At 43.2% G+C, this 25,572-nt stretch overlaps 1 protein-coding gene across 1 annotated transcript in view; it reads right to left on the bottom strand.

The window, feature by feature from the left end:
* The window catches only part of UNC13C (unc-13 homolog C), a 524,308-nt gene that overhangs the window by 96,824 nt on the left and 401,912 nt on the right, over positions 1-25,572 (bottom strand). The window contains exon 23 of the mRNA XM_090029216.1: positions 12,815-12,892. Coding sequence (XP_089885342.1) covers positions 12,815-12,892 — 78 coding nt within the window. The remainder of the gene's footprint in view (positions 1-12,814; positions 12,893-25,572) is intronic.

Raw genomic sequence — 25,572 nt, 5'->3', positions numbered from 1 at the left:
GCCCAACATGCAGAAGAAAGAAGAAACCTCAGGAAGAACCCCACTCCACATTCAGGACTGTCAGATATAAACTTCATATGTGATTAGTGTGGAAAGCACTGTCAATTAAGAATTGGGTTCTATAGCCACACTCACACATGTTCAATAAGCCGATGCCTTACTCGATGCAAATGTATTAGTTTGCCAGACAGATAGATGCCTATTGAACTGATAATTTGTAGCTTCAGTCTTTCCTGGGAAAATCTGTTTTTCTGCACAGATCAAGTTGTATCAGAGATGTAATAACACCATGCCATGTTGTAGCAAAAATGCTAGTTACGTAGCAGCATCATATCTTCTATATTTATTTTCTATACCAATTGCTATCACTATTGATGTACAGCATCTATGTGACAAAATTAAGTGATGTTCCAGAGAACTGCTACAGAATTTATACTTTATAGAAAACCTGTATTTCAGTGGGATTAGTATTTCATCTCTTCCAACACATTTGTGTTCCATATAAATTGAACATTTTGGAAAGAAATGCAGATACACATCCTCTGCATTCTCCATTCCCAAATCCAGAAAGTTTCATCCATATAGAAATACATACCTGAACAGTATTTCGCAAACAGCAGGATAACAAACAGCTACCATGGGCAGATTTTTTAAGGTAAGCTGTGACAACTTAGAATTTATTTGAGCTAGGCAGTAGCTGTTTTGCTATTTACTCAGTTTATAGTGAGCAAAAAACATATCCTTCTTCTCCAATAAAAATACACCTGACTTATTCAATGAAGTGAGAAGAGACTTTGCCTGCACCAATCCAGTTGTATTGCAGAGATAAAATAGTTTCCTCTTCCAAAAAGAGGGCTTATTTTAAATCAGTTGGGGGACAGAAAAAACCCCATTTTAAACACCTAACTTTTTCATGAACATTAGAAGTTAGCAGCAAAAATTAAGCAAACTACTGGGCATTATAGACTTTTTTGTTTTCTAACAACTAATGGAATGGATAGCATAGAGTATATAGACACTGAAGCTTCAGACAATGCATCTGAAAACTCTTTCATGAAATAACAACTGCTCTAGTGGTAATTTTCATAGCTAGTATTTTTAAAGTGACATGGGGTTCAGTGGGAGCTAAATTAGTAGGCGCTAATTTTATTGTGTTCCTTTGAGAATCCCAACCAATTATACTATATATCCAGGTTAAAAAACTCAGAAACAAATTAAAGTAAAAATATGTATATCAAACTGGAATTTAGTCTTTGGTAAAATCCGAATCAGCTAAATCCCCCACTCATTTATATTAAAAGGGAGTAATATATATGTAGATATATGTAACACACACACACACACACTGGGTCATGTATTGTGGGTTTTTTGTGTGTGTACAGGCAAGCTGGGGCCTGCATCAACCCTCTGGCCTCATTGGCCAGAGGAAGCAGAACATCTTCCAGAGAAATTGATTAAGAGAGAGATGCTGAAGCGTGGCATTTCTTAATTGGACAAGGCTTGGGTGATGTCACACCAGGTATATAAGAACAACTCAACTATGGTTTCTCTCTTTCTCCTGGAGCTGCTGAGAACTGCACAGATGCCAGAAAAGCTGTTCCCCATGGGGGCCGGGGAGTCTCTATCCCTCTTCATTAGACAGGCCAGCAAAAGCTATGTAATGGGAAAGTCTCAGGTACAGGGAGAGAAAGCCTGTCTTGCAGTTTGAGACTTCCATTTCTTCTCTCTTTCACCCTTTTTTCCTTAAGTGTGTTAATGCCATGGGGGTATTAATCCCTGGAGCAAACTGCCCAGGAATGGGTCCTAGCAGTTACTGGCCCCTGTGTTCACAAAACATATTATCTCAGCATTGTGGGATAGCCAAGACTGGATGTCAAGGCTACAGCCATAGGCCTGGACCCTTTTTGCTGTTTCACAGCTATTGCATTTCAGCCTAGCTGTGCAGTTGAACCTCTGCCATATGTTTGGCTGGCAGATTTGGGCTAGGGTAAAGCCTGGCACAGTTTGAGCCAGGGTGAGACTTGGCACTACTTGTTTATATAGGCCTCAGTGTAGTATAGGTCTGGCTGGCTATTTGCTGCCCAGTTCAGGCCCAGCAAAATAGGCCTGGGCCTCCTTTTGTATCTTTTGTAATTTATGTCCCATCCAAGTGGTGTGGTTGGGTGCTAGCTGTAGTTCAGGCCCAAGCCAAGATAGGCCTGACCTTTCTTTTGAGCTCTTTTGCACTTTTCTGCCCAGCAAAGCTGGGATTGGGACTAGGAATGTAGGAGTGTGGCATACTGAAGAAAGCTGCAGTTAACCCCTCAAGGCCACCACATGCAAGTACAGATCACCCTAGAGCTTTGCACAGAGGAAGGGGGGGCCCCTTGCAATGCAGAAGGACCCATGCTCCCTAGCAGATTCCTGCATCCCAGCAAACCCAAGGAGAAGCTCAAAGGACTCTCCAGTGAAGCCCCGCTCGCCAGCCCATTGCTAAAGGGCAGGTATAAGGGTGCAAGTCCCTGGAACTGCTTTTTAGGTGAGCCTCAAGTCCCAGACTACTTGGGCACAGGTGAAGACTCCCTAAGAGGGTGCAATCTTGGGACAGAAAGGTTACATATATATATTTAAAATCCTTCAGCGATCTATTTTCCTTTCATATACAAGCTTCTTATTGCCTCTTACTGCTTAGAATTCCACTGAAAGAACCACCTAGATGCATAAAATCCTAGATGCATAAAATGTGATCTTAAGCATTTTACCACTTCAAATGGCAAACTAAGCAAATTAAGCTATTATTAGAAATGAATGCTTCCTTTCAAAAGCTCAGTGTTCCATGCTGACTGTATACGTGCTCAATATAGTACTCAATTCAATGAGTACAACACTCAGTGTTTTTGTGGGTTCACCACATGGGGAACATGTATATGAGTAATCTGAGAAAAGTACATTCAAGTAAGCAGGCAAATGAGCAAAAATGTATAGTTCCCAGAGACTTAAATTTTAAACATTTCTTGTAGAGAAGAGTTTTGTTTGTTTGTTTGTTTGTTTTTTTAACTACCAGGAAGTCACTGGAATGTAATGGAATTCTTACGTGAGGTAGGGGTCATCATAAGATTCTGGGACGGTGCCTACCACAAGATCAAAAGAGTTGAAGAAGCAAAATTTGGTTTGTTTTGATGAAGAATTGGCTAATACCTAAATAAGGAACATTTGTGCCATGATATTTAGGTATGCTATAATGAAAGAATAATATCACTATTCTTTAAATTGATTGACATTTTGTCATTTGCAAAATGTTGTATCACTAGCATATTGGAAAAGATTACCAATATATTTATTTTGTATGCAGTATCACAAATGTATCTAAATAGACCTAGAGAAAAACAACACCCAGAAAGCTATCTTTACCTCAGTCTGTTTCTTAACCAGAACTTGGCCCAAGCAATTTACTTTCTAATACTCAAAAGATGACTGCTGTGAGACTAATAGTGATTTATCATTAAATATGTTATATTCCTGGCTTATAAGTGTTCTGGCTCTTTCTAATAAAATTATTTTGCTCTGTGTTGAAGCTGATAAGAAGAAAGGATTTCTAAGAGTGACATCTTTTATTGGACCAGCTTCATAGTTGCGATAAAGTTAGACAAGCTTTTGAATGCAAGACATTCTTCATCAGATCACCTTCATCAGGTCACATGACCAGCTGAAGAATGCCTTGTATTCAAAAGCTTGTTGGTCCAATAAAAGATCACCCTAGCAAATCCTGGCCTTTCCAGGATAATTCCAACTCATAATTGCCTCTCATAATTCTGGACCATCATGGCTACAACATCACTTTAATACTACCTGGAAGTTGATAACTCATTTTAACTGTATTCAGTATTCTGCATACTTTTGTGTCAAGCAAACCTGATTTGGAAGCAGAACTGTAACTACACTTAATTTTTTTCTCTATTCATTTACTTGAGAGCATTAATATAGAGATTCATTTTTCAATATGCTAGCCTTCATTTCTCACATAATATTTAACTGAATATTCAGGTCATAGAGATGAGGCTGTATAACTTAGAAGCTGAAGCTGTTTTTCAGTATTAGAATACTTGCACCCTTATACCTGCCCTTTAGCAATGGGCTGGAGAGCGGGGCTTCACTGGAGAGTCCTTTGAGCTTCTCCTTGGGTTTGCTGGGATGCAGGAATCTGCTAGGGAGCATGGGTCCTTCTGCATTGCAAGGGGCCCCCCCTTCCTCTGTGCAAAGCTCTAGGGTGATCTCTACTTGCATGTGGTGGCCTTGAGGGGTTAACTGCAGCTTTCTTCAGTATGCCACATTCCTAGTCCCAATCCCAGCTTTGCTGGGCAGAAAAGTGCAAAAGAGCTCAAAAGAAAGGTCAGGCCTATCTTGGCTTGGGCCTGAACTACAGCTAGCACCCAACCACATAACTTAGAATACTGAAGCTGTTTTTCAGTATTTTATAGTTCTTGATACTAGTTACTATTACCAGAGATACAGGAGGGGGAAAGAGAGAGAGAGAGAGAGAAAGGAGCACCACAGGGGAAAAAAATCTTACATGTGCAAATCGGTGCAAAATTGAAGAGGATGGTATAGATGGTGTGTGTGTGTGTGTGTGTGTGTGTGTGTGTGTGTGTGTGTGTGTGTGTGTGTGTGTGTGTGTGTGTGGACTCTTTAGAAGAACTTGTAAGAATCTTGCAGGAAATTGATCTGTTATCTTCAGTACATATTAGGTCTTTTCCAAATTAAATATATTAGTGAGTGGCTTAAGACCTAAAGCATGCGTCTTACAGAAAGGATATTGATTTTTGCTAGCTTTAATTGTAACAACTCCAGACATCCTTGTCATCCATATATATATGTCCAGTCTTTTCAAATCTTGTTAACTTCTTGGCTTCCTCAACATTCAGAGGCAATGAGTTGCACAATCTAACGATGCATTGTGAGAAAATGTATTTCTTTTTATTCATTTTGATTTTGTCTCCTCCTAATTTTATTGCCTGTCCCCTTGCTCCTGTGTTATGAAATAGGAAGAACAGAAGATGCCTTAATAGACCCTCTCTATTGTTTTTGTATTTTTATGTCCCCTCTTAGTCATATCCTTTCTAAGGTACAGAACTCTTTCATATGCTCCCAATCATTCTGACACTCAGTTGGCTGGCTGATGCAACACTTAAGACACATTTAGTTTGTTAATCGTATTTTAAATAGTAACCTGGCCATGTGTTCAGGCAACTAATGGCACCACAAAAAGGAAACCGGTCACAAAAATATTACGTAAAAATGTGGTCAGACATGTGGCCAAACCACACCAGGGCTAGAATCAGATATAAGCCACTTTCTTGTGTGATTGAGGGAAAGTGAAACAAGCAATGACCAAATCTTATGGAAATAAGATTTAAAAATCAAATGAGAAATATGACATATATGGAGAAAAGTTTTTGATGCACTCCCCAGAATGCTAAATACATAGCAGTAATATATTCTGGGCATCATTCTGGAAGACTATGAGGTTTCTTTATTCTTACTGACTTCAGTGTCATGGGATGTACCTTGCAACTGGTAAAATGAGGGAAATAACTCTGTTAGAAATCTCACGACCTACATAGTTCATAAGACTGAAAACTGACAGAACACCCAAATGTAATTCTGATTATGTATGTGAGTTACCAGTGATGTGATCTTTGAAGATAACTGAAAATCCAAATGTATCTCAATCAAATTTGAATTGTCGTTATTCAAGGAAAGGAAAAAAAAAATCATGAATCAACTTCATATACTGCGAACTTTTGCCTGATGCATAGCTGAGGTTGTGTCACATCATACTTTGTCAGTTACATCTCCCATTGCTTGACAAAAAAACAACTATATACCAATAATGATCTTTCAGGAAAAACATGATATTAAATTATCAAAAAGTGCCTAACATGCATAATCCTTTTATTGGGAGCTCCTTAGAATACACTAAACTCTGCTGGAATCACTCACATGTCTTTGATACTATAAAGCACATCTTTAAATTAGGCTACTTACCCTAAATCTCTGTTAAAATAAAGGAGAAAGCAGTAAGGATTAGAATAGGTGACACTGGGTCTGTCTACACAGGAGAGGGACAGGCTGCAATCAGATCTAGACAGGTTACAGGGGTGGGCAGATGAGAACAGGATGGGCTTCAATACTGACAAGTGCAAAGTATTGCACCTGCGGAGGAAGAACCAGCAGCATACCTACAGGCTGGGGAACTCCCTTTTTGTCAGCACAGAGGCAGAAAAGGATCTTGAAGCCATTATTGACTCCAAGATGAATACGGGCCGACAATGTGTCAGGAAGGCTAACCACACCTTGTCATGTATCCATAGATGCATCACGAGCCAGTCCAAGAAGGTGATCCTCCCCCTCTATGCGACATTGGTCAGGCTGCAGTTGGAGTACTGCGTCCAGTTCTGGGCGCCGCACTGTAGGAAGTATGTGGACAGCATCGAGAGGGTCCGGAGGAGGGCCAGTCACATAATCGGGGGGCAGCAAGGCAGGCCCTATGAGGGGAGGCTATGGGACCTGAACCTGTTCAGCCTCCACAAGAAAAGGTTGAGAGGGGATCTGATGGCTGTCTACAAACTGTCCAAGGGAGACCAGCAGGCAATGAGAGAGTCCCTGTTCCCTCAAGCACTGCTGGGAGTAATGAGGAATAATGGCTATAAGTGGATGGGAGCAGATTCCAGCTAGATATCAGGAGGCACTACTTCACAGTCAGGGCAGCTAGGATCTGGAACCAACTTCCAAGGGAAGTGGTGCTCGCTTCTACCCTAGGGATCTTCAAAAGGAGTTAGACAGACACCTAGCCGGGGTCATTTGACCGCTGCATTCTTTCCTGCCCATGGCAGGGGGTCAGACTTGGTAGGGTCAGAAGGGACCTGAGCAGATCATCAACTATGAAACCAACTATGAAACTATTTAAATGCGCCTAAACTTAATGCACCTTTGTTTAAGGTGCATTAAGGCAATTTAGGCTTGTGTCTACATGTGAACACGCTAATGAGCATTAAGGCACATTAAATTTACGCACGAATAGATAAGCTGCGTAAGCACAAGTACAGATGTGCTAATGTGTTTTAACGTGGTGTGTATCCATTGATGCACACCACCTTAAAGCACATTAGCACATCTACACGTGTGCTGATGCAACATAGCTATTTGTGCCTAAATTTGACACCTGCTTTATACAGATATCAAATTTAAACTCACATAGCTGTATATTGCCATTTTTAAGGAACATTATGCATGCACACATAGACACACACTCTTAATGCACCTGAAAAAATGATGATTTTAGGCTAAGTCTGCTTAAAAGGGGAACGTGTAGACAAACCCACACTCTATGAGAAAAGCACTAGGGCACCAATATTTTTATTTATCTCTCACAGTTTAATTTAAAAATCTAAGATATTAAAATGTCAATTAATGTAAGTTTTCCTTAAGTAAAGAACCTGGATAAAAACTTGGTAAGCACGAATAGAAGCCTTATTTGTGTTAGCAGGGAGAAGATAGGACAATCAGTTTAGATACCCAAAATGTTTATATACTAAGTAAGAAGTAGTGGAAATGAATGGGAAGAAGTGGAGGTCCTAGTACAATCACAAAATTATGTTTTAATTGGGATTATGGAGCTGTAGTAGACAGAGCCAACCTAAGCAGGGTGTGGGGCCCAGGGCAAATCAGATGGTGTGAGGCCCTGCCCCCGCCCCGACCCCAATCCCATGTGCCCTGGATGTGAAGAAACCGTTGCCACCATCAGTGGCAGCACCAGCAGCAGGGAGGTGGAAGGTGGGAAATGAGCAGATTTGCACCCCCAGGGATGGCTCTGGTGGTAGGATAGTTCACATGACTGCAGTATAATCATGGATAGGTTGTGAGGGAGTGGGCGTCTAGGAGCGGCTGTGAACTCCCGAGCACCCCTTACCATTACTCAAGGTGGACTCCGCACCCTCGGATTCTCGCCCGCCACGTCTTTGATGATAAATAAGTTTATATGGGAGGCTGCCATTATCCCCAGGTGAACGGTACATATGTTCCTGCCCCTACTCCATATGGGGTACCTCTGTGCACCCCTGCCTTAAGGGCTATGCGTGCCTCCTACCTCCCCTTTAGCACGCCCCAAGCCTCACAGCTGTTCCCTGGGTGTTGTTTGGTCCCCTGCCCTTTGGCACTCTCTCTGGCACCCTTTTGGCTCATCCCGCCCTGGTGCCCCTCTCTGGCACCCCGGGCTTATCACCCACCTGGTGCCCCCGGGCCTGGCCCGTAGCCACCGCCCTGTTACCGGCGCTCCCGGGCCTGTTACCCTCTTGGGCTACTACTCAGCCCGCTGCCCCACTCTGGGGCCTATGACGCGCTCTTCGCGGCCGTTGCCCCCTTCTGGGCCTATGCCGCGCTCTTCACATGCGCTCGCTGCCCCCTCTGGGGCCTCGCCCTCTCTGGGGCCTGTGCCACGCTCCTCGCACCCTGCTGCCCCTCTCTGGGGCCTTTGCCATGCTCTCGCGCCCTGCCGCCCTTCTCTGGGGCCTGTGCCGCGCCTCTCGCGGCTGGGGCTACAACCCCACACCCCGAGCACCTTTCTGGCACTCTTCGTGCAATGCCCATAGTGGCACTACGCACTGTGCCCCTGCTGGGCACCGGGAACCCCCAAGCTACTGGGGAGCCCCCGTGAGGCCTCCTCTTACCCCTACAGCCTCACCCGGTCCTCCGGTGTAACTATAACCGAAACCCGAGCCACCTGGCTACAACATAAACAACACAGAGCCTCCCTGCTCATAATGCAAACTCCCAAGCCCCTCTAGGGCTTCCAACCCTACCTCTCTTCAGGGTGTTCTCATCCCTAGCATCATCACAGCCAGTCAGCAAGGTAAGGCTGCAACCATCAACTCAGGCCGCTCAGCTCAGCCTCAGAGGTCTTGCTCCTGCAGCTGCCAGAAGGGAACTGCTGGTCAGGCTCTGGCCTGGGCTGTTATAAAGGGCCCGGCCCTGCCCCCTTCCGGTCACCTGCCATAGCAACCCACAGCTGCACTGCCCTGTTGATTGACAGCTCGGTTACTTTTACTTACATGGCACAGGACACCTTGGTGCTCCTGTGACATGGGTACAGCTTGTTCAGGAAGGTTAGGCAGGGGAGGTGTTGACATACATATAAAGGAGATGTACACGTATTCCAAAGTCCAGTACGAAATGATAGGGAGGCCTGTTGAAAGCCTCTGGCTAAAGGTCAGAGGGGAGATCGTCAGAGGGGGTGACATGGTGGGTGTCTGCTGCACGCTACAGAACCAGGAGTAAGTAAATGAGGCCTTCTTTAAACAACTGATGGAAGCTTCCAAATTACAGGATTTGGTTATCATGGGGATTTTAATTACTGGGAGAGAAACACAGCAGTGCACAAGCAGTCCAGCAAGTTCTTGGAATGTGTTGGGGATAACTTTTTGATTCAGATGGTAGAGAGGACAAGAGGGGGGAAGCTCTTCTTGAAGTGCTCCTTATAAATAGAGAGGAATTGGTTGAAAATGTGAGGGTGGAAGGTAACATGGGTGACAGTGACCACAGAATGATAGAGTGGAAGATCCTAAGGGAAGGAAAGGATAGCAGCAGAATAAAATACTTCATTCAGAAAAGCAGATTTTACCTAACTTAGTGAACTAGTGGGAAGGATCCACTGGTAGGCAAGCGTGAGGTGAAAAAGAGTCCAGGAAAGTTGGCTGTACTTTAAAGAGGCCCTTTTAAGGGCATAAGAGCAAACTTTCCCTATGTGAAAAAAGAATGGGAAGTGCAACAGCTCAGCCTGGCTAGACGGCAATCTTTTCAAGAAGCTGAAACTCAAAAAGGAATGCTATTAAAAGTGGAAACTTGGTGACAGTACTAGGGAAGAGTATAAGAGCATTGCACGGGCACGCCAGGAGAAAATTAGGAAGGCCAAGGCACAATTTGAGATGCAACTGGCAAGGGGCATAAGAGGCAATAAAAAAGGATTCTACAAGTATGTCAAGAATAAGAGGAAGACCAAAGAAGTCATAGGTCCCCTACAGAACGCAGAAGGCAATCTAGTTACAGATGATGCAGAGAAGGATGAAGTACATAATGCCTTTTTCACTTCAGTTTTCATAAATTGGGGCAGCTACCCAATGACAATATGGAAAGAGACAAACAGCCTAGAGTAATACTAGAGTAGTAGAAGAACAGGTTAGACATGACTTAAAGAAGCTAGATGCTTTCAAGTTGGTAGGGCCGAATGGGATACACCCTAGGTTACTGAAGGAATTGTCTCAGGCAATTGTGGAGCTATCCTCTTTGAGAACTCATGGCAGTCAGGTGAAGTCCCAGATGGTTGGAAAAGGACAAATATAATGCACATCTTAAAGAAGGGGAAGGGGGATGATTTATGGAGCTAGAGACCCATCAACCTAACCTCTATACCTGGAAAGATGGAGCAGATCTTCAAGGAATCTATTGCGAAGCACCCAAAGGAGAACAAGGTGATAAGGAACAATCATGAGGAACATGACCAAGAGCTGGTCATGCCTGACCATCCTGACTTCCGGTCATGATAAGGTTACAGGCCCTACAGGTGGATGGGGGAAAGATGGATGTGATATACCTGGACTTTAGTAAGGCTTTTGATACTGTCTTCCATGGCATTCCCTTTAACAAGCTAAGGAAATACAGACTAGATGAAATTACTTTAAGGTGCTTACATAACTGTTTGGATCATCAGGCTCAGTAAGTAGTTATCAATGGCTCAATGTCTAGCTAAGAAAATGTATCAAGTGGGGTTCCTCAGGGTTCACTCCTGGGTCTGGTACTGTTCAATACCTTTATTAATGATTTGGATGATGAATAAGAGAACATGCTTAGCAAATCTGCAGATGACACCAAGTTGGGTAGGGTGGCAGAAACTCCATAAATCAGGGTTAGGATTTGGAACGAGCTAGATATATGGGGAAAATCGTCTAAAATCAATCAGATGAGATTAAAAAAGGGAAATGTACAAAGTCCCACACTTGGGATGCTATAAATGAAAATGAGCTAACAGTGGGCCCTTGCTGTAAAAAAAAATTAACAACATACTGGATTGTATTAACAGGAATATTCCTTTCAAATCAGGAGAAGTATGGACTTAATTTGTCAGCTTGTATAAAGGCTGGCAATCTGTATCTGGGTAGTATGCGTCTTATTGAGGAATGTTAACTATGGCTTTACCTAAACAAAGTATTTTTTTTGATTCCCCCAAGTAATGTAAACTTCTGTTACATTAAATCTGTGTCAAAGTTGTAATTAAATTAAAGCAATATGAGGCTATGAGACTTTCTCTTGGACAAGAAACAGCTGATTTTTAAAGATTAGTCAGTGAAAATTAAGATAGCACACTTATGATCCAAAGGTTGCTTTGTTATGGGTTCACAGGATTCCTCTTGAGAAAATGTTAGTTTCTTTACTAATTTTCAAAAACAGACTGGCTATTAAAATATATATAGTATATGGCTTGCTAAAATTAACCATCGTATGAATTATTAGGAATACTATATAAAAATACTTGTATAGCAGGTATTTTCCAAAATTACATTTAGATTGTAAAACTTACAAAATGTTTTTTGACAACTTCAGCCACGTGGAAAACATTTAGAGTGAAGATCATTTGAAGTGTTATTGGGTTAACACTTGACCAGAAGCAGGCCGAGATCTCCACTTTTCTGCAATCTAGTAACAATTGGGCTTACAGTATAATGCATAGTGATTCACACTGGTAGCAATAATTTGAAAAAGAATACATTGATGTTCATTTGGATTAGCTACTTCAACATCTTCCAGGTGTAAGGACTGTTCCTGTAATCCTTACTTATGTTAGTGATCAGTCACTTCAAAGGGACTGCCTGAGTGCCAGTTTCAGCAATTCTCTTAAGCATGTGCTTATGTCCTATTAAAGTTAAAAGGCCTAAAACATGCTTAAACTTTAACATGTGCTTAAGTGTTTTGTGAGCAGGCATGGTTGCTAGAATGGTGCCTGAGTGAATGAAAATTACCTACTTGAATAAGGTTTACAAGATCAAGTCCTCAAATATTGGAAAGTGCACTTAAAACAATAAAGTTTACAGCCTTTTTGTGAGTTCTAAGAGATGTTACATTACTCCTATTGAAAAAAAATCAATTTAGAGTATACATTCAATGCCAAAGCATAGATTTTTTTGTATTTAGATCATAGAGAATTGTATAAATGCACACATGGAAATTGGTAGGAAGTGTAGCTATTCTTAACCTTAGGAAATATGGTCAGGAATAATAAAAGATGCTTACTATCACAAACCTCATAAGAGAATCTCTCTCCTTCTTTCTTCTGCTCAGTGGATTGTGAGTCAAAGGCATTGGACAAAGACATGACACATTATAGACAAAGCACACGGCACATTTCTACAAGTTTTCAGATGCAGGCACAACACAGTGGTACAGAAAACAAAACAAAACAAAATATATTCCAGTACAAACATTAAAATCAAGCTGGCACTACAGAATGCAACATAAAACATCCAATACTGATGAACTTTACAGATCATTAGCATATTTCTATGAGAATGTATTACTACATCTCTCTGGCATTCCCAGTACATGAAATAGTTCTTGTATGGTATTGCTTTAATAGATTATAGTGTAATTTTCAAGCCCTTTTTAAAAACTAATTGTACATTTTTATTTTCTTGGCAAGCAGAAGCAAAGGCTGTGGCTAGATTAGAAAAATACCGCTAATGATCTCTAAGTACCTATTTAGTGAATGTAGGGAACAAAAATCACCCACCTCTTTTCCTCCCATAGATTCAAACATTTTCTCAAGTTGGACTCGAAGCTGCTGAATGTTGTTCATCAAGATGCAGGGCTACAATAAAATACAGCCTATATTATTACATCATCTTATTATATGAGAATAGATAGATATGCATGCATGCATATCCACATAAAACACATGAGAATGGCAACAAGAAAAAAGAAATCTACAGAGTTAGGGTAAAGGTGATCTGGGACTGGCCTAAAAAACTCTCTTTGATTAGATGGAGGGCATTCTTTCCATCTTAGCATAAACGTAATAACTTTAGGTACTACTAGCAGTTAACATCTGAGACCACAGTGCACAAATAAATCAACAATTTGTTTTTATCAAAAACTGAATTATTCCATAGGCAACTTGGTATTGCTTAAGTGATCAGGGTTACAGAAACATGCCTTCATACTTTATTCTTAGAATATGAGTGTTTACATTTTCCTCTTTAAACTAGAATCTTTATTGAATTGTATGACAAAGACGGAGGAAATCATAATGGAAAAGACAGCAGTTGCCAGAGATGTTGATAAAATTAATCATCTGATTTGGAATTATATAAAAAAGGGACTTTGTGTGTTCATATGACTTTTTACATTACCGAATTGTGTGAATACACAATGAATCTTGATAACGGAATTCTGTTTTGGCAAGGTTGGTATGTTCCAGTGGATCTGAACATTACATTCAAGCTCTGAAGTAATGTATTTCAATAATGCATCTGCCTTTCAACCTAACAATAAGTAGAAGGGTGATGAAATGATAACAACAGTCCACATAAATTAATGACCTTTCTACATTGTGACAAACCCTGGAGTGTTGCAGAGTCATGGCATGATTAGTGCTGGTGCTTTAAAAGAGTGCTTAAATAATTCAACGGTCTACTGTGCACTACCATATAAGGCTACTGAGGGTCAGAATGAAAAAGAGAAACTGGAGACAATTATGACAATTATGGTTAATCATCTTAACCTTTCATCACACATCCTCAGTAAGGTACAATAAATGTGGGCATCCTGTCCTTAGATGCTTATCTGTCTTCCTCCTCTAACAAAATTGAATCATCTTCCTCAGTCCTGTTCACTATCCTCACCTCAGTTCCTTTGTGTCCTGCTATTTTTCGCCACTAGATATTGGCTTAGGGTTCCTGAGGATTGGTTCAGAGAACATGTCCTGAACGGATGAGAAAATTCAGCACTAGTGAATTTAGCAGTTCTGGTCACATTCCAAGCAAAAAAGCCTCATATATTACCAGACTAGTGTCCCCAGTAGATACAACTGCAAGCCCTTAAAATAGACAGCTTCTTTGTGTCATATATTAGGGTTAGGATACTGCTATGACTGGGATTTCCTTTAAAAGAAAAACACAGTCTCTTATAAAAAACAGTTGATATTTCCTGGAAAAATACTTGAAAAGTACTGATGCTAGAAACAATTGTATTTATTCAGCTGAGAACTGTGGAAACATTTCTGTCTAGAGATCTACAGCTGTCATCAAGGTGAAATATGTACAGTTGAAGCAGCAGGTAACTATGTTATCCAAGAAATCCTAGTTACTTTTGCATTAGTCTTTGCAGATAGTCCCACCTGAGTGCCTGCTGTATGCTTCTTTGTGTTGCTGAATGGGAACTGAAATCTCCCATGTGCTGTTGTTCAGATATAATTGAATTAGGAAGTGACACATTGAACTTGGGGAGTGGGAAGCTTGTGGTGGTAGGAAACTGGAGGACAGAATTAAAATATGAAGAAATCTTTTAATTTTGTTTTGTCTGTTACATTTGAAGGTAGAAAGGGATTAAAATAAAGACTTGTTAAAAAAAAAAGACAGACAATGGGGAGGACATTTGGAGATGGAAAGTAATAAATCTTTGCCTCTTAGAGCAGAGAGTAATAAATAAATAAATATAAAGTATAGTAAAATACACAACATATACAGACATTTATTTAATATATGAGTATTCAAAACATATAAAAACACCTGAAATACAAGAAAATTGTATCGGATGATAAAATTATAGGGATTCTGTGTCTGAGTTAAAAAAGTTAATGAAATAAACAATTTGCCTTACTACCTTTCTATTGGATGTGAATAGAAACTATTTGTGGTAAAAAATACTATGCCTAGTACTAAGCATTGGCAAGGTCAGGTCATTAGACTGTTAATTTTATGGGGACAAGGGATCTACCTTATTATTTACATATAAGAAATCTAGTACTTCTTGGATGCAATAAATATATAACCATCAATTGGTAAGGTCACTCCAGGGAAGCTAAAGGGGTGGGCTCTACAAGGGATGTAGCCTACCTCTCATTTTCATTTCGAAAATGATTCAGCACACAATGATTTTGAGGGCCACTATTTATCTTTGTATGTCACTTCAGACATTATTGCTGTGAAAAAAATCCATACTTGTTTCTTTACTAGTTATCTATTCCTACCGCTTTTTGGTAGTAATCCTCTTTTGACACATGACTACTGGTTGCTTTGGAAACTGTCTGCAATGTCACAAACCAGTGATTATGATTTCTGATGAGGAATAGGCAGATGAATCAAGTGTATTTTTAAAGCAAATGCAAATACCCTAGCAATATAGAAGCAGTAGAGCTAAGTACAAAAACACATAGTATAACAGGTAACTTGTTCCCAAGAAGTCTGTTATCAACATTTTCTCCCAGATCAGAGGTGCCCTTTAATGACTTGCTTTTGCACTATTCAATTCAATGACAACTTCTATTGCCTTCAGTGGATACAGGACTGAAGCTTAAATACAATTCATAGCTTATTGCCTCAATATTATCTTGTCCCTCAGAGTTCTGTTTATGGCAACCTACAAAAGCCAGGCTGCCAGACACAACACCACATAAAACCAAATAGCAAGCAAAATGCATTAAACTAAAATGAATTTATAAACAGTGACAGGCAATGGAAAGTAAAATGACACTTGGTATCAGGGATACATATTTTTATGAAAATTACTCCTTAATCTATTTTTTTATTGGAAAGGTTTTAATGTACATTTGATGGCATGAAATCAGTAAAGTGATCTTGTGGGGGGAAAAAACCCCCTTCAGTATTTTAAACTTAACTACAGTAATAAATAAGTACCTATTTTAATTTCATCTACTGAATCGAACACAGAAAAAGGAGTTTTAGTTGTCTGGGATCCCCAGATCAAATAGTATTTTATTAGAGCTACCAATATATATTTCAACTAGATGGTGTCTAATAAAAAATATGTTGTTTTTCTATGAAGTCATCTGTTGTAAGCCTTTACATCTTTTCTCTTTTAGAAAGCCATAATGAGATTAATCCCATCTAAAACTTTAACACAGATTAGCAATCCAGGATTATTTTAAAAAATCAATCACTCCAATGATTAAAAAACTCCTATTGGATAGGCTGAGACAACATAAACCTTTAGATGTGATGACTCAACATTAGGTATCAAAGTTAATTCTTTCTAGAAAAAAGTTAATTTGATTTCATACTAGCATTAAACTGAAATCAACTGCAAGTACAGTATTACACATCTTAACTCACTCTATACTGCATTAAAAGTATAATTGGCTGTGGCAACAAACTGGTCCCACACATACATAAACTCTGGAGTACACTGAGTCATAGACTCATAAGGAAATGTAAGAAGCATCCCCTTTCCATCTTAGGGAGATCTACACAACCCTCTTTTCAGTACAGTGATTTACCTTCAGGAAGATGAGGAGAACCTATGGGTTGGTAGAAAACATGATTCTTCAAATGCTTTTTGTGTTGTTACTAAGAGGAACCAATGATGGTTGCTATTTAGCTCTAATGTATTTATTTCTGAATTCTTTTGTTTTGTTGGTAACCCCTGAATTGTGTTAGCTTCATGGTCTGGTGACACTGCTAGCATATTACTTCTGTTTTTCCAATTATTCATTGCAAATCACAAACTCTCTGTCCCCATTTCCTGTGTGGGTAAAAAAACTCTGCTGCTGAGTTTCTTATTTACGTTGGCTTAGTTTAGCAAGTTGGGTCCAAATCTGAAAGATGCCCGTGACCTCCTACTTGGTGTTAAACACCTTTATTTCTGTTGACTTATATGGGAGATGCAGTGCTCAGTGGCTATTGGCAGGACCAGCACTAGGTGAGACTATCCTTCTGAACTCTGGGAAAGAATTTCCTGTCTTTTCTTAGTTTTCTCAGGGTGCTTTCTCTTGACTGTTTACCAGTTTTTGTGGTATCTGAGGGAGAAGCACGGATGCTATGGCAGGTGACTGTTGGATCATAGGATCATTGGAAAGTAGGGATGGAAGGAACCTTATAAGGTCATCTAGTCCAGCTCCCTGCTCAAGGCAGCATCATCTCTGTGATTGAACTATCCCTGCCAAGTGTCTGTCTAACCTGCTTTTGAATGTTTCCAAGGATGGAGATTCCAGTTTCTCTAGGTATCTGTTTCAATGCCTGACCACCCTCATAAAAAGTTCCTCCTAATCTCCAGCCTAAATTTCTCCTGCTGCAGCTTGAGTCCATTGTTCCTAGCCCTGTCCCCTGCAGTCACGAGAAAAGCCCATGTCCATCTTCTCTATAATCACTCTTCTGGTCTCTACTCTACTTCTTTCTCACAAGCAAGGAGGACATCATTTTAGAATGTGAAGTTACTAGTGATCATGAAATGATAAGAATTCAAGATCCTAAGGGGCGGAAGGAAGGAGAGCATTGAAATAAGAACACGGGAGTACAGGAAAGAAGGCTGAGGTATATAATGCCTTTTTTACTTCAGTCTTCACAAACAAGGGCAGCTACAAGATGATGTTATGCCTAACATAATGTGCACTGCTGTGTTTCTCCCCCAGCAGACATCCCAATAATAGAAGTTCCCCATGAGAACCATGTCCTGCAATTTGGAAGCTTCTATCATTTGTTTAAAGACCTTTTCCACTTCCTTCTTTTGGTTTAGAGGCGTGTAGCAGATGCCTACCATGACATCCCCCTCCTATTGCTCTCCCCTCTCACCTTTACCCAAAGGCTTTCAATAGGTCTACCTTTCCACTTCATATTACACCTTTGACCATGAGTACATCATACCTCTTTCTTTTTCCCCCTACCTATCATTCCTGAAGAAGCTATATCCTATCTATGACTAATCCAGTCATGTGAACTATTCTACCATGTCTCCGCAATCCCAATTACATCATAATTTGTGATTATAATAGGACCTTCAATTCTTCCTGTTTGTTCTCCATACGTCTTGCTTGAGTGTAAAAACTTTTCAAATGTTTGATTGCCCTATCCCTTCCCTGATAACTTTGCTAAGTTTCCATTATCCAGGTATCCAGGCTCTTTACTTACCTCTAGGCTTTTGTATTCATCCACTGGTGAACCTAGTTTAAAGCTTTTCTCACTAAGTCAGCAAGCCTGTATACAAAGGTACTCTTCCCCTTCTTCATCAGGTGGACCCCATCTCTTCCTAGCAGTCCATCTTCCTAGAATACCACCCCGTGGTTGAAGAAGCCACATCTCTTCTGGTGACACCATCTATGCAGCTATTCATTGATCTCGAGGATGTGTCTGCCTCTTACCCTTGACTGAAAGGATCGACAAGAACATCACCTGGGCCCCTGTCCTCTTCATCCTTGCACCCAGTGCCATGTAGTCACTTTTGATCTGCTCTAGGCTGCCCCGGCAGTATCATTATTGTGCACATAGTGTGCAGCACTGGATAGTAGTCAGAGGGTTGGATAAGTGGGCAGCTTTTCTGTGATATCTCAGTTGTCGGCTCCTGGCTGTAGACCACCTGAGCAGGCAGTAGACCATCTGAGCCAACAGGTCAGGAGATGGATGCCTCTGTATGAGAGGATCACTAATCACTACCACCTGTCACATTTTTCTCATACTGGTGGTCTCGACCACTTGCTTAGGGGTGCATGGCTTGGCTTCTTTTGCCACTGGAGTGGAGACTCCTTAACCAGTGTGATGGCTTCATATCCATTTTCCATCTGGAAAGCTGCAAGTCCAGGAGAAGAGTGCCATCTGTTCTCAGAGGTGACCAACTACCATCTTCCACCTTCCAGAGAAAGTGTGTCTTCTAATGCTTTTTCTGACTGTCCATCTTATGATGTCAGAAGTCTCTTTACGCACTAAGTCAAGGAAGGCCACATGCTTGTGGATGTCTCAGAGCCTATGCACCTACTCCTGCCCCTTTATCTGATTTCTGAGAGACTCCACCAGTGCATACTGCAAGCACTTCCCACCTAGGTGTCTCTGGCAAGAACGTGCAGGCCACAGTCACTGCAAAGCCAGGGCAGAGCCTGGGTGGAAGCCTCAGTGGTCAGGGGCCATGCTTACACAGAGATGGCACAAGTACAGCCAGAGAAAGGGCTGGTAGTGGCAGAGGCTTTGGCATTGTGGCATTTTCCAGCCATTTTACTGATTTTCCTGCTACCTTTTTTTTCCTCTTTTGGTGCTATGTCCTGGAAAAAACATTTCTTCATTCTCCTTCCACTCAGCAAGCTTACAGAAAAAGGAAGTGGTGGGGCAAACTCCTCACTCAAACTCCCCTGTTAGCTAGTGTGTTGGCTGGTCTTATGCTGCTGGCTCCTGTGTTACTGTGATCAGGAAGCCTAGGCTCTACATTGGCTCTCCGTCTCTTGTGAGAGATAATTACTGAAAGGCTCATGGTTTTCAGTATTATTTTGCTGAGATGTGCCTCTCTCCAGTGGTTCCTTCACATCCTAATTTGGCATCATACTGAACAGGTGTCTGTGTATTCTAAACATGAACTGGTGGCCTTTTTAGAGGTGAGAAGGGATTCTTCTGGAACATTAATTGACCGTTTACCCTGAGAGTAACTATTTCCCAGAGTGCCTAATCTTTTGGACCTAGAGGAACATTGCATTTTAATAATTGTATGGATTTGTTCTGCATATTTCTGGTAATCCAAGGGCTATTTACATAATCCCCATCATAAGCATAACAACATAGATTCATAGATTCATAGATGCTAGGGTCGGAAGGGACCTCAATAGATCATCGAGTCCGACCCCCTGCATAAGCAGGAAAGAGTGCTGGGCCTACATTACCCCAGCTAGATACACATTTAGCCTTCGCTTGAAGACCCCCAGGGTAGGGGAGAGCACCACCTCCCTTGGGAGCCCGTTCCAGACCTTGGGCACTCGAACTGTGAAGAAGTTCCTCCTAATATCCAATCGAAATCTGCTCTCTTCTAGCCTGTGGCCATTATTTCTTGTAACCCCCGGGGGGGCCTTGGTGAATAAATACTCACCAATTCCCTTCTGTGCCCCCCTGATGAACTTATAGGCAGCCACCAGGTCGCCTCTCAACCTTCTCTTGTGGAGGCTGAAAAGGTCCAGTTTCTCTAGTCTCTCCTCGTAGGGCTTGGCCTGCAGGCCCCTAACCATACGAGTGGCCCTTCTCTGGACCACCTCCAGATTATCCTCATCCTTCGTGAAGTGCGGCGCCCAGAATTGCACGCAGTACTCCAGCTGCGGTCTGACCAGCGCCCGATAGAGGGGAAGTATCACCTCCTTGGACCTATTTGTCATGCATCTGCTGATGCACGATAAAGTGCCATTGGCTTTTCTGATGGTTTTGTCACACTGCCGACTCATGTTCATCTTGGAGTCCACTAGGACTCCAAGATCCCTTTCCACTTCCGTGCCACCCAGCAGGTCATTTCCTAGGCTGTAGGTGTGCTGGACATTTTTCCTCCCTAGATGCAGCACTTTGCATTTCTCCTTGTTGAACTGCATTCTGTTGTTTTCTGCCCACTTGTCTAACCTGTCCAGGTCTGCTTGCAGCTGCTCCCTGCCCTCCGGCGTGTCCACTTCGCCCCATAGCTTAGTGTCATCTGCAAACTTAGACAGAGTACATTTCAATCCCTCATCCAAGTCGCTGATGAAGACATTAAAGAGTATCGGTCCAAGGACCGAGCCCTGCGGGACCCCACTGCCCACACCCCTCCAGGTCGAAACCGACCCATCCACCACGACTCTCTGGGTGCAACCCTCCAGCCAATTCTCCACCCACCGGACTGTGCAGTCATCCAAGTCACAGCCCCTTAACTTGTTCACCAGTATGGGGTGGGATACCGTATCAAAGGCCTTCCTGAAGTCCAAGTATATGACATCCACCCCTCCTCTGCGTCGAGGCATTTTGTAACCTGGTCATAAAAAGAGACTAGATTGGTCAGGCACGATCTGCCTGCCACGAACCCATGCTGGTTTCCCCTCAGCATAACTTGCCCTGCCGGGCTCTCACAAATGTAAGCCTTGATAATTTTTTCAAAGACTTTGCCAAGGATGGAGGTGAGACTAACTGGCCTATAGTTGCCCGGGTCCTCCTTCCTCCCCTTCTTGAAAATGGGAACCACATTGGCCCTTTTCCAGTCCTCCGGGACTTGACCCGTGCGCCACGAGCGTTCAAATATTCCCGCCAGTGGCTCTGCAATGATGTCGGCCAGTGCCTTCAGTACCCTCGGATGGAGCTTATCCGGGCCTGCCGACTTAAAGGCATCCAGTTCTTCCAAGTGACCCTGCACCACCTCAGGGTCCACGCATGGAAGTCTGGTGCCTTGCTGCTGCCTCCCTACACTCCCAGTGAGAGACTTGTCATGCCTCTCACTTAGGAACACTGAGGCGAAGAACTCGTTGAGGAGTTCAGCCTTGTCCCCTCTGTCCGTCACCAATTGTTTCTGCCCATTTAGCAGAGGTCCTATTCCTCCCTGGGCCTTCCTTTTACTCCCTATGTATCTAAAAAACAATTTCTTGTTGTCTTTTACTTGGGTTGCCATCCTCAGCTCCATGGTAGCTTTGGCCTGTCTAACTGCCTCCCTACAAGCACGAGCAGAAGAGGTATATTCCTCTTTGGTGATCTCTCCCTGTTTCCACTTTTTATGTGCTCCCTTTTTGGCCCTTAGTCTGCCCTGGATTTCTCTGGTCAGCCAGGGAAGCCTCCTGGCCCCTTTCCCTCTTTTACCTCTCACGGGGATCGTCTCGCTTTGTGCTCAAAGGATAGTTTCCTTAAGGCACAGCCACCCTTCTTGGGCTCCCATCGTTTCAAAACTACTACTCTGCAGTGCATCCTTCACTAATCACCTGAGTTCACTGAAATCAGCTTTCCTAAAGTCCAGCACGTTCACCCTACTAGTTACCTTACCCACTCGATGCCTTATGTTGAATTGTATTTTTAGGTGATCACTGTCCCCCAGATGGCTTCCGATCTGTAGGTCCCCTACTATGTCATCCCCCGTTGCCAATACCAGATCCAGTAAGGCATTCCCCCTAGTGGGACCATGTACCTCCTGCGTCAGGTGGAGGTCCTGTACACAGGTTAGAAACCTGCGTGAGCGGTGGGACTTTGCTGTTTGTGTCTCCCAACAGATGTCCGGGTAGTTTAGGTCCCCCTAAACTACATGATAGGTCATGGCTAGGGACCTACTGAAATCAAGGAGGTATGGGGGCCCTGGTAGCAGCCCTGCCTCTAGCTCCTGATTGGCCAAGAGGGCTGCCCTTCAGGTGGCTCTTCCCCTTTCTGCAGTCAAAAGGGCTGCCATTCATGTAGTTCTTCCCCTTACCACCGATTGGTGGAGAGGGGCAGGGCTGCACTATGGACCTCTTGGCCAATCAGCAACAGAGGAAGGAGAGGGAAGCTGCCACTTTAGCTCCCTTTCTGTGTACTGGTGGCTGTGAGAACTGCTGGCTCCGGGAGGTAGGATTTTATTTTCAGTAAGTTTTTTTCCCCAGTGATTATGCCAAAAATCACAGGGAATGCCACTTTTCATGGAAACTGCCTCAAATCAAAGTTTCTGAGTCTCTTTTCATGGAAACTGCCTCAAATCAAAGTTTCTGAGTTTCTTCCATATTCAGAAACTCAAAGTTTCTGAGTTTCTGAATATGGCTAGTCCACTGAGATGCTCTTCACCCATTGTTGAAAAGAAGTCAAGTTTTAAATCTCTGGCAATGATATTTCACAATATTGCTTATTGGACCAGCTGTATAGTTGGAAGAGCTGTTGGACAAGGTGACTTGAGGAATAGCATTTGATGCCCAAAAGTTTATTTAATGGCTCTCCCAACTATACAACTGCTCCAGAAAATGCATTACAGCAAATTCATTGTCTCATTGGACACAGGCAGTGACCAGGTGCCAGGCTATGCACTTGGCACATGGGGGGCACTGAGGGGGTCCCAGAAGCAGGGATTATAGATTTCATAGACAGCACAGAGGCAGAGAGGGATCTTGGAGTCATGATTGACTCCAGGATGAATATGTGTCGCCAATGCAATGAAGCAATAGGCAGAGCCAACTGCATCCTTTCATACATCAATAGGGGCATCACTAACAGGTCCAGAGAGGTCTTGCTCCCCGTCTATGTAGTGCTGGTCAGGCCACAGCTGGAGTACTGTGTCCAGTTCTGGGCACCGCACTTCAGGAGGGACGTGGAGAACCTGGAGAGGGTCCAGAGGAGGCCACTCATATGGTTGAGGGCCTCTGTGGCCAGCCCTATGAGGAGAGGCTGAGGGACCTGAATCTCTTCAGTCTCCGCAAGAGGAGACTGAGGGGGGATCTTGTGGCTGCCTACAACCTTCTCAGGGGCCAGCAGCAGGGACTCGGGGATAGTCTGTTCACCAGAGCCCCCCTTGGAGTCACTAGGAACAATGGCCACAAGCTGAGGGAGGATAGGTTTAGGTTAGATATTAGGAAGAACTACTTCACTGTAAGGGTGGCCAGAGTCTGGAATAGGCTTCCCAGAGAGGTGGTGCTCTCGCCTTCCCTGGAAATCTTCAAGAGGAGACTGGATAGGCACCTGGCTGGGGTTTTATGACCCCTCCCACCCTCAGTGCTCCTTCCTGCCCATGGCAGGGTGTCAGACTAGATGATCTGTCTAGGTCCCTTCTGACTTATTGATTCTAGACATTAGGACTGGAAGGGACCTCGTAAGATTATCAGGTCCAGCGCTTCTGCCCAAGGGGCATGAAGTCAGCTAGTGTCAAAGGATGCCAGCAAGATAAGCATCCAAAAGTTTCTTAAAAGTGTCCAGAGTAGGTGCTTGCACCACCTCTGGGGGGAGTCTGTTCCAGGCCTTGGGGGCTCAGACAATAAAGAAGTTTTTCCTTATGTCCAGCCTAAAATGGTTTTGCAGGAGTTTGTGACCGTTGGACCTTATCATCCCTTGGGGTGCTCTGGTGCACTCTGCTGTGCTATGGTGTCTGCCAGTTCCTTTAGAACTCTTGGGTGCTATCTATCTGGACCAGTTGATTTGTGGGGGTCCAGCCTCTCAAGATGCTCCCTCACAAGTTCCATGCCAATGGTGGGCATATATTCACCCTCACGCTGGTCATCCCACATCATCATCCTGCATTATGGACTGCCTCCCAACCTCTGGTCTGTCTCTGGGGGAGCAAGCACAATGTCTACTTTCACAGCTGCTTGAGGGACTGGGACACCACAGCCCCTTCCACCAGCCCTGGGAGCCTGCAAGAAGCATGGGCACGAGCCAGGCTTAGAAGTGCAGCTTTGTGTCTGAATGTCCCCTGCCTGTCCATAGCAGAGCATGTTGCTCAGAGGCTGCCCATGTGCCACATGTGCAGGCCTTGTCTCTGCCAGTGAGGTGTCCCTTGTCTGTTTGGCCCTCGGGCTGGAGGGTTCAAGTGGGCAGCCTGGGGTGTCTAGGGAGCAGTGAGCAGGGCTCTGACCTCCTTCACCCACTGGCAGCCCCTGGTCTGCTGTGGGTAGGCAAAGGCAAGCAGACAGACACAAAGCAGGGATTTTTAGCTGGTCTCCCTGCTTCCTACATAATCCCTGGGCTGGTGGGAGGGGCCACAGGGTCAGGAGTCCCTGGAGAAGCAGCTGTGACAGTAGGGATTGCACTTCTTTTCTTGGCTACAGCTGCTAAGTGGAACGGGAATCAAAGGGGGTGCTTCCACACCACACCACAGCAGCCCCTCTCAATCCACCCCTGCCACTTCCACTCTGCATATTAGTTCCTTCCATTATTTATGACACTTACTCATATACACTGTTCAGCATCGTGACAACAACCCACAGGTACAGCAAGCTTCCACAACATTTCACGCACCTTCTGTATAGTACAGTAGCATGTTTATAGGCACCACCAATAGATACGTAATGCATCTAAAACCACATTTCCTAGATGCTTAATGATTGTATTGAAATCCCTTGGCATTCCAAGAATTGTTCCCTCCCATCTTTAGTGTCTCCTTACATCACCTGGCCTCTCCTTATGGCCTCTCCTTATGCTCCACACAGTCCTGATTTGCCCTCTAGTTATGAAAGTGCTTCACCTGTCCCTTTAATCTTTATATTGCCCTTATTCTCTTCCTGCTCTCGCATCACTCTGCACGTTCCCTGGTTATGCAGCCAACTCTCAAAGGTGAAAAATATTTTAGAAGAGAACAAAGGAAACGAAAATCTCAAACACCAAATATATTATTCCAAGTGGCATTCTTAAGGCTGTGTGGTTTAAGAATGTACAGTTGCTGAGTGTCCTGGCTTCCCTGGTGGAGCAGTGGTAAGAGTACACAAAAACAGGGAAGGAACCCCTAAGCCTGTGAGGATAAATTGAGAAAATCTGGTACTTTCCTGTCTGGTGAGGTGGTACTTCTAATTCATAGCACATAATGGCATGGAGAAATGCTCAGACTTCTATAAAAGGACAGATCCACCCAAGTACAACACATGCATAGGAAAGCAAAAAGTGGGGCTGACAGCCACTCTGC

This window comes from Crocodylus siamensis, chromosome 15 (assembly GCF_052110815.1).
Source record: "Crocodylus siamensis isolate JL-2025a chromosome 15, ASM5211081v1, whole genome shotgun sequence".
In the NCBI taxonomy this organism is placed as follows: domain Eukaryota; kingdom Metazoa; phylum Chordata; order Crocodylia; family Crocodylidae; genus Crocodylus; species Crocodylus siamensis.
Note: the sequence above shows the minus strand (reverse complement) of the source record. Positions and strands in the feature narration are given on the sequence as shown.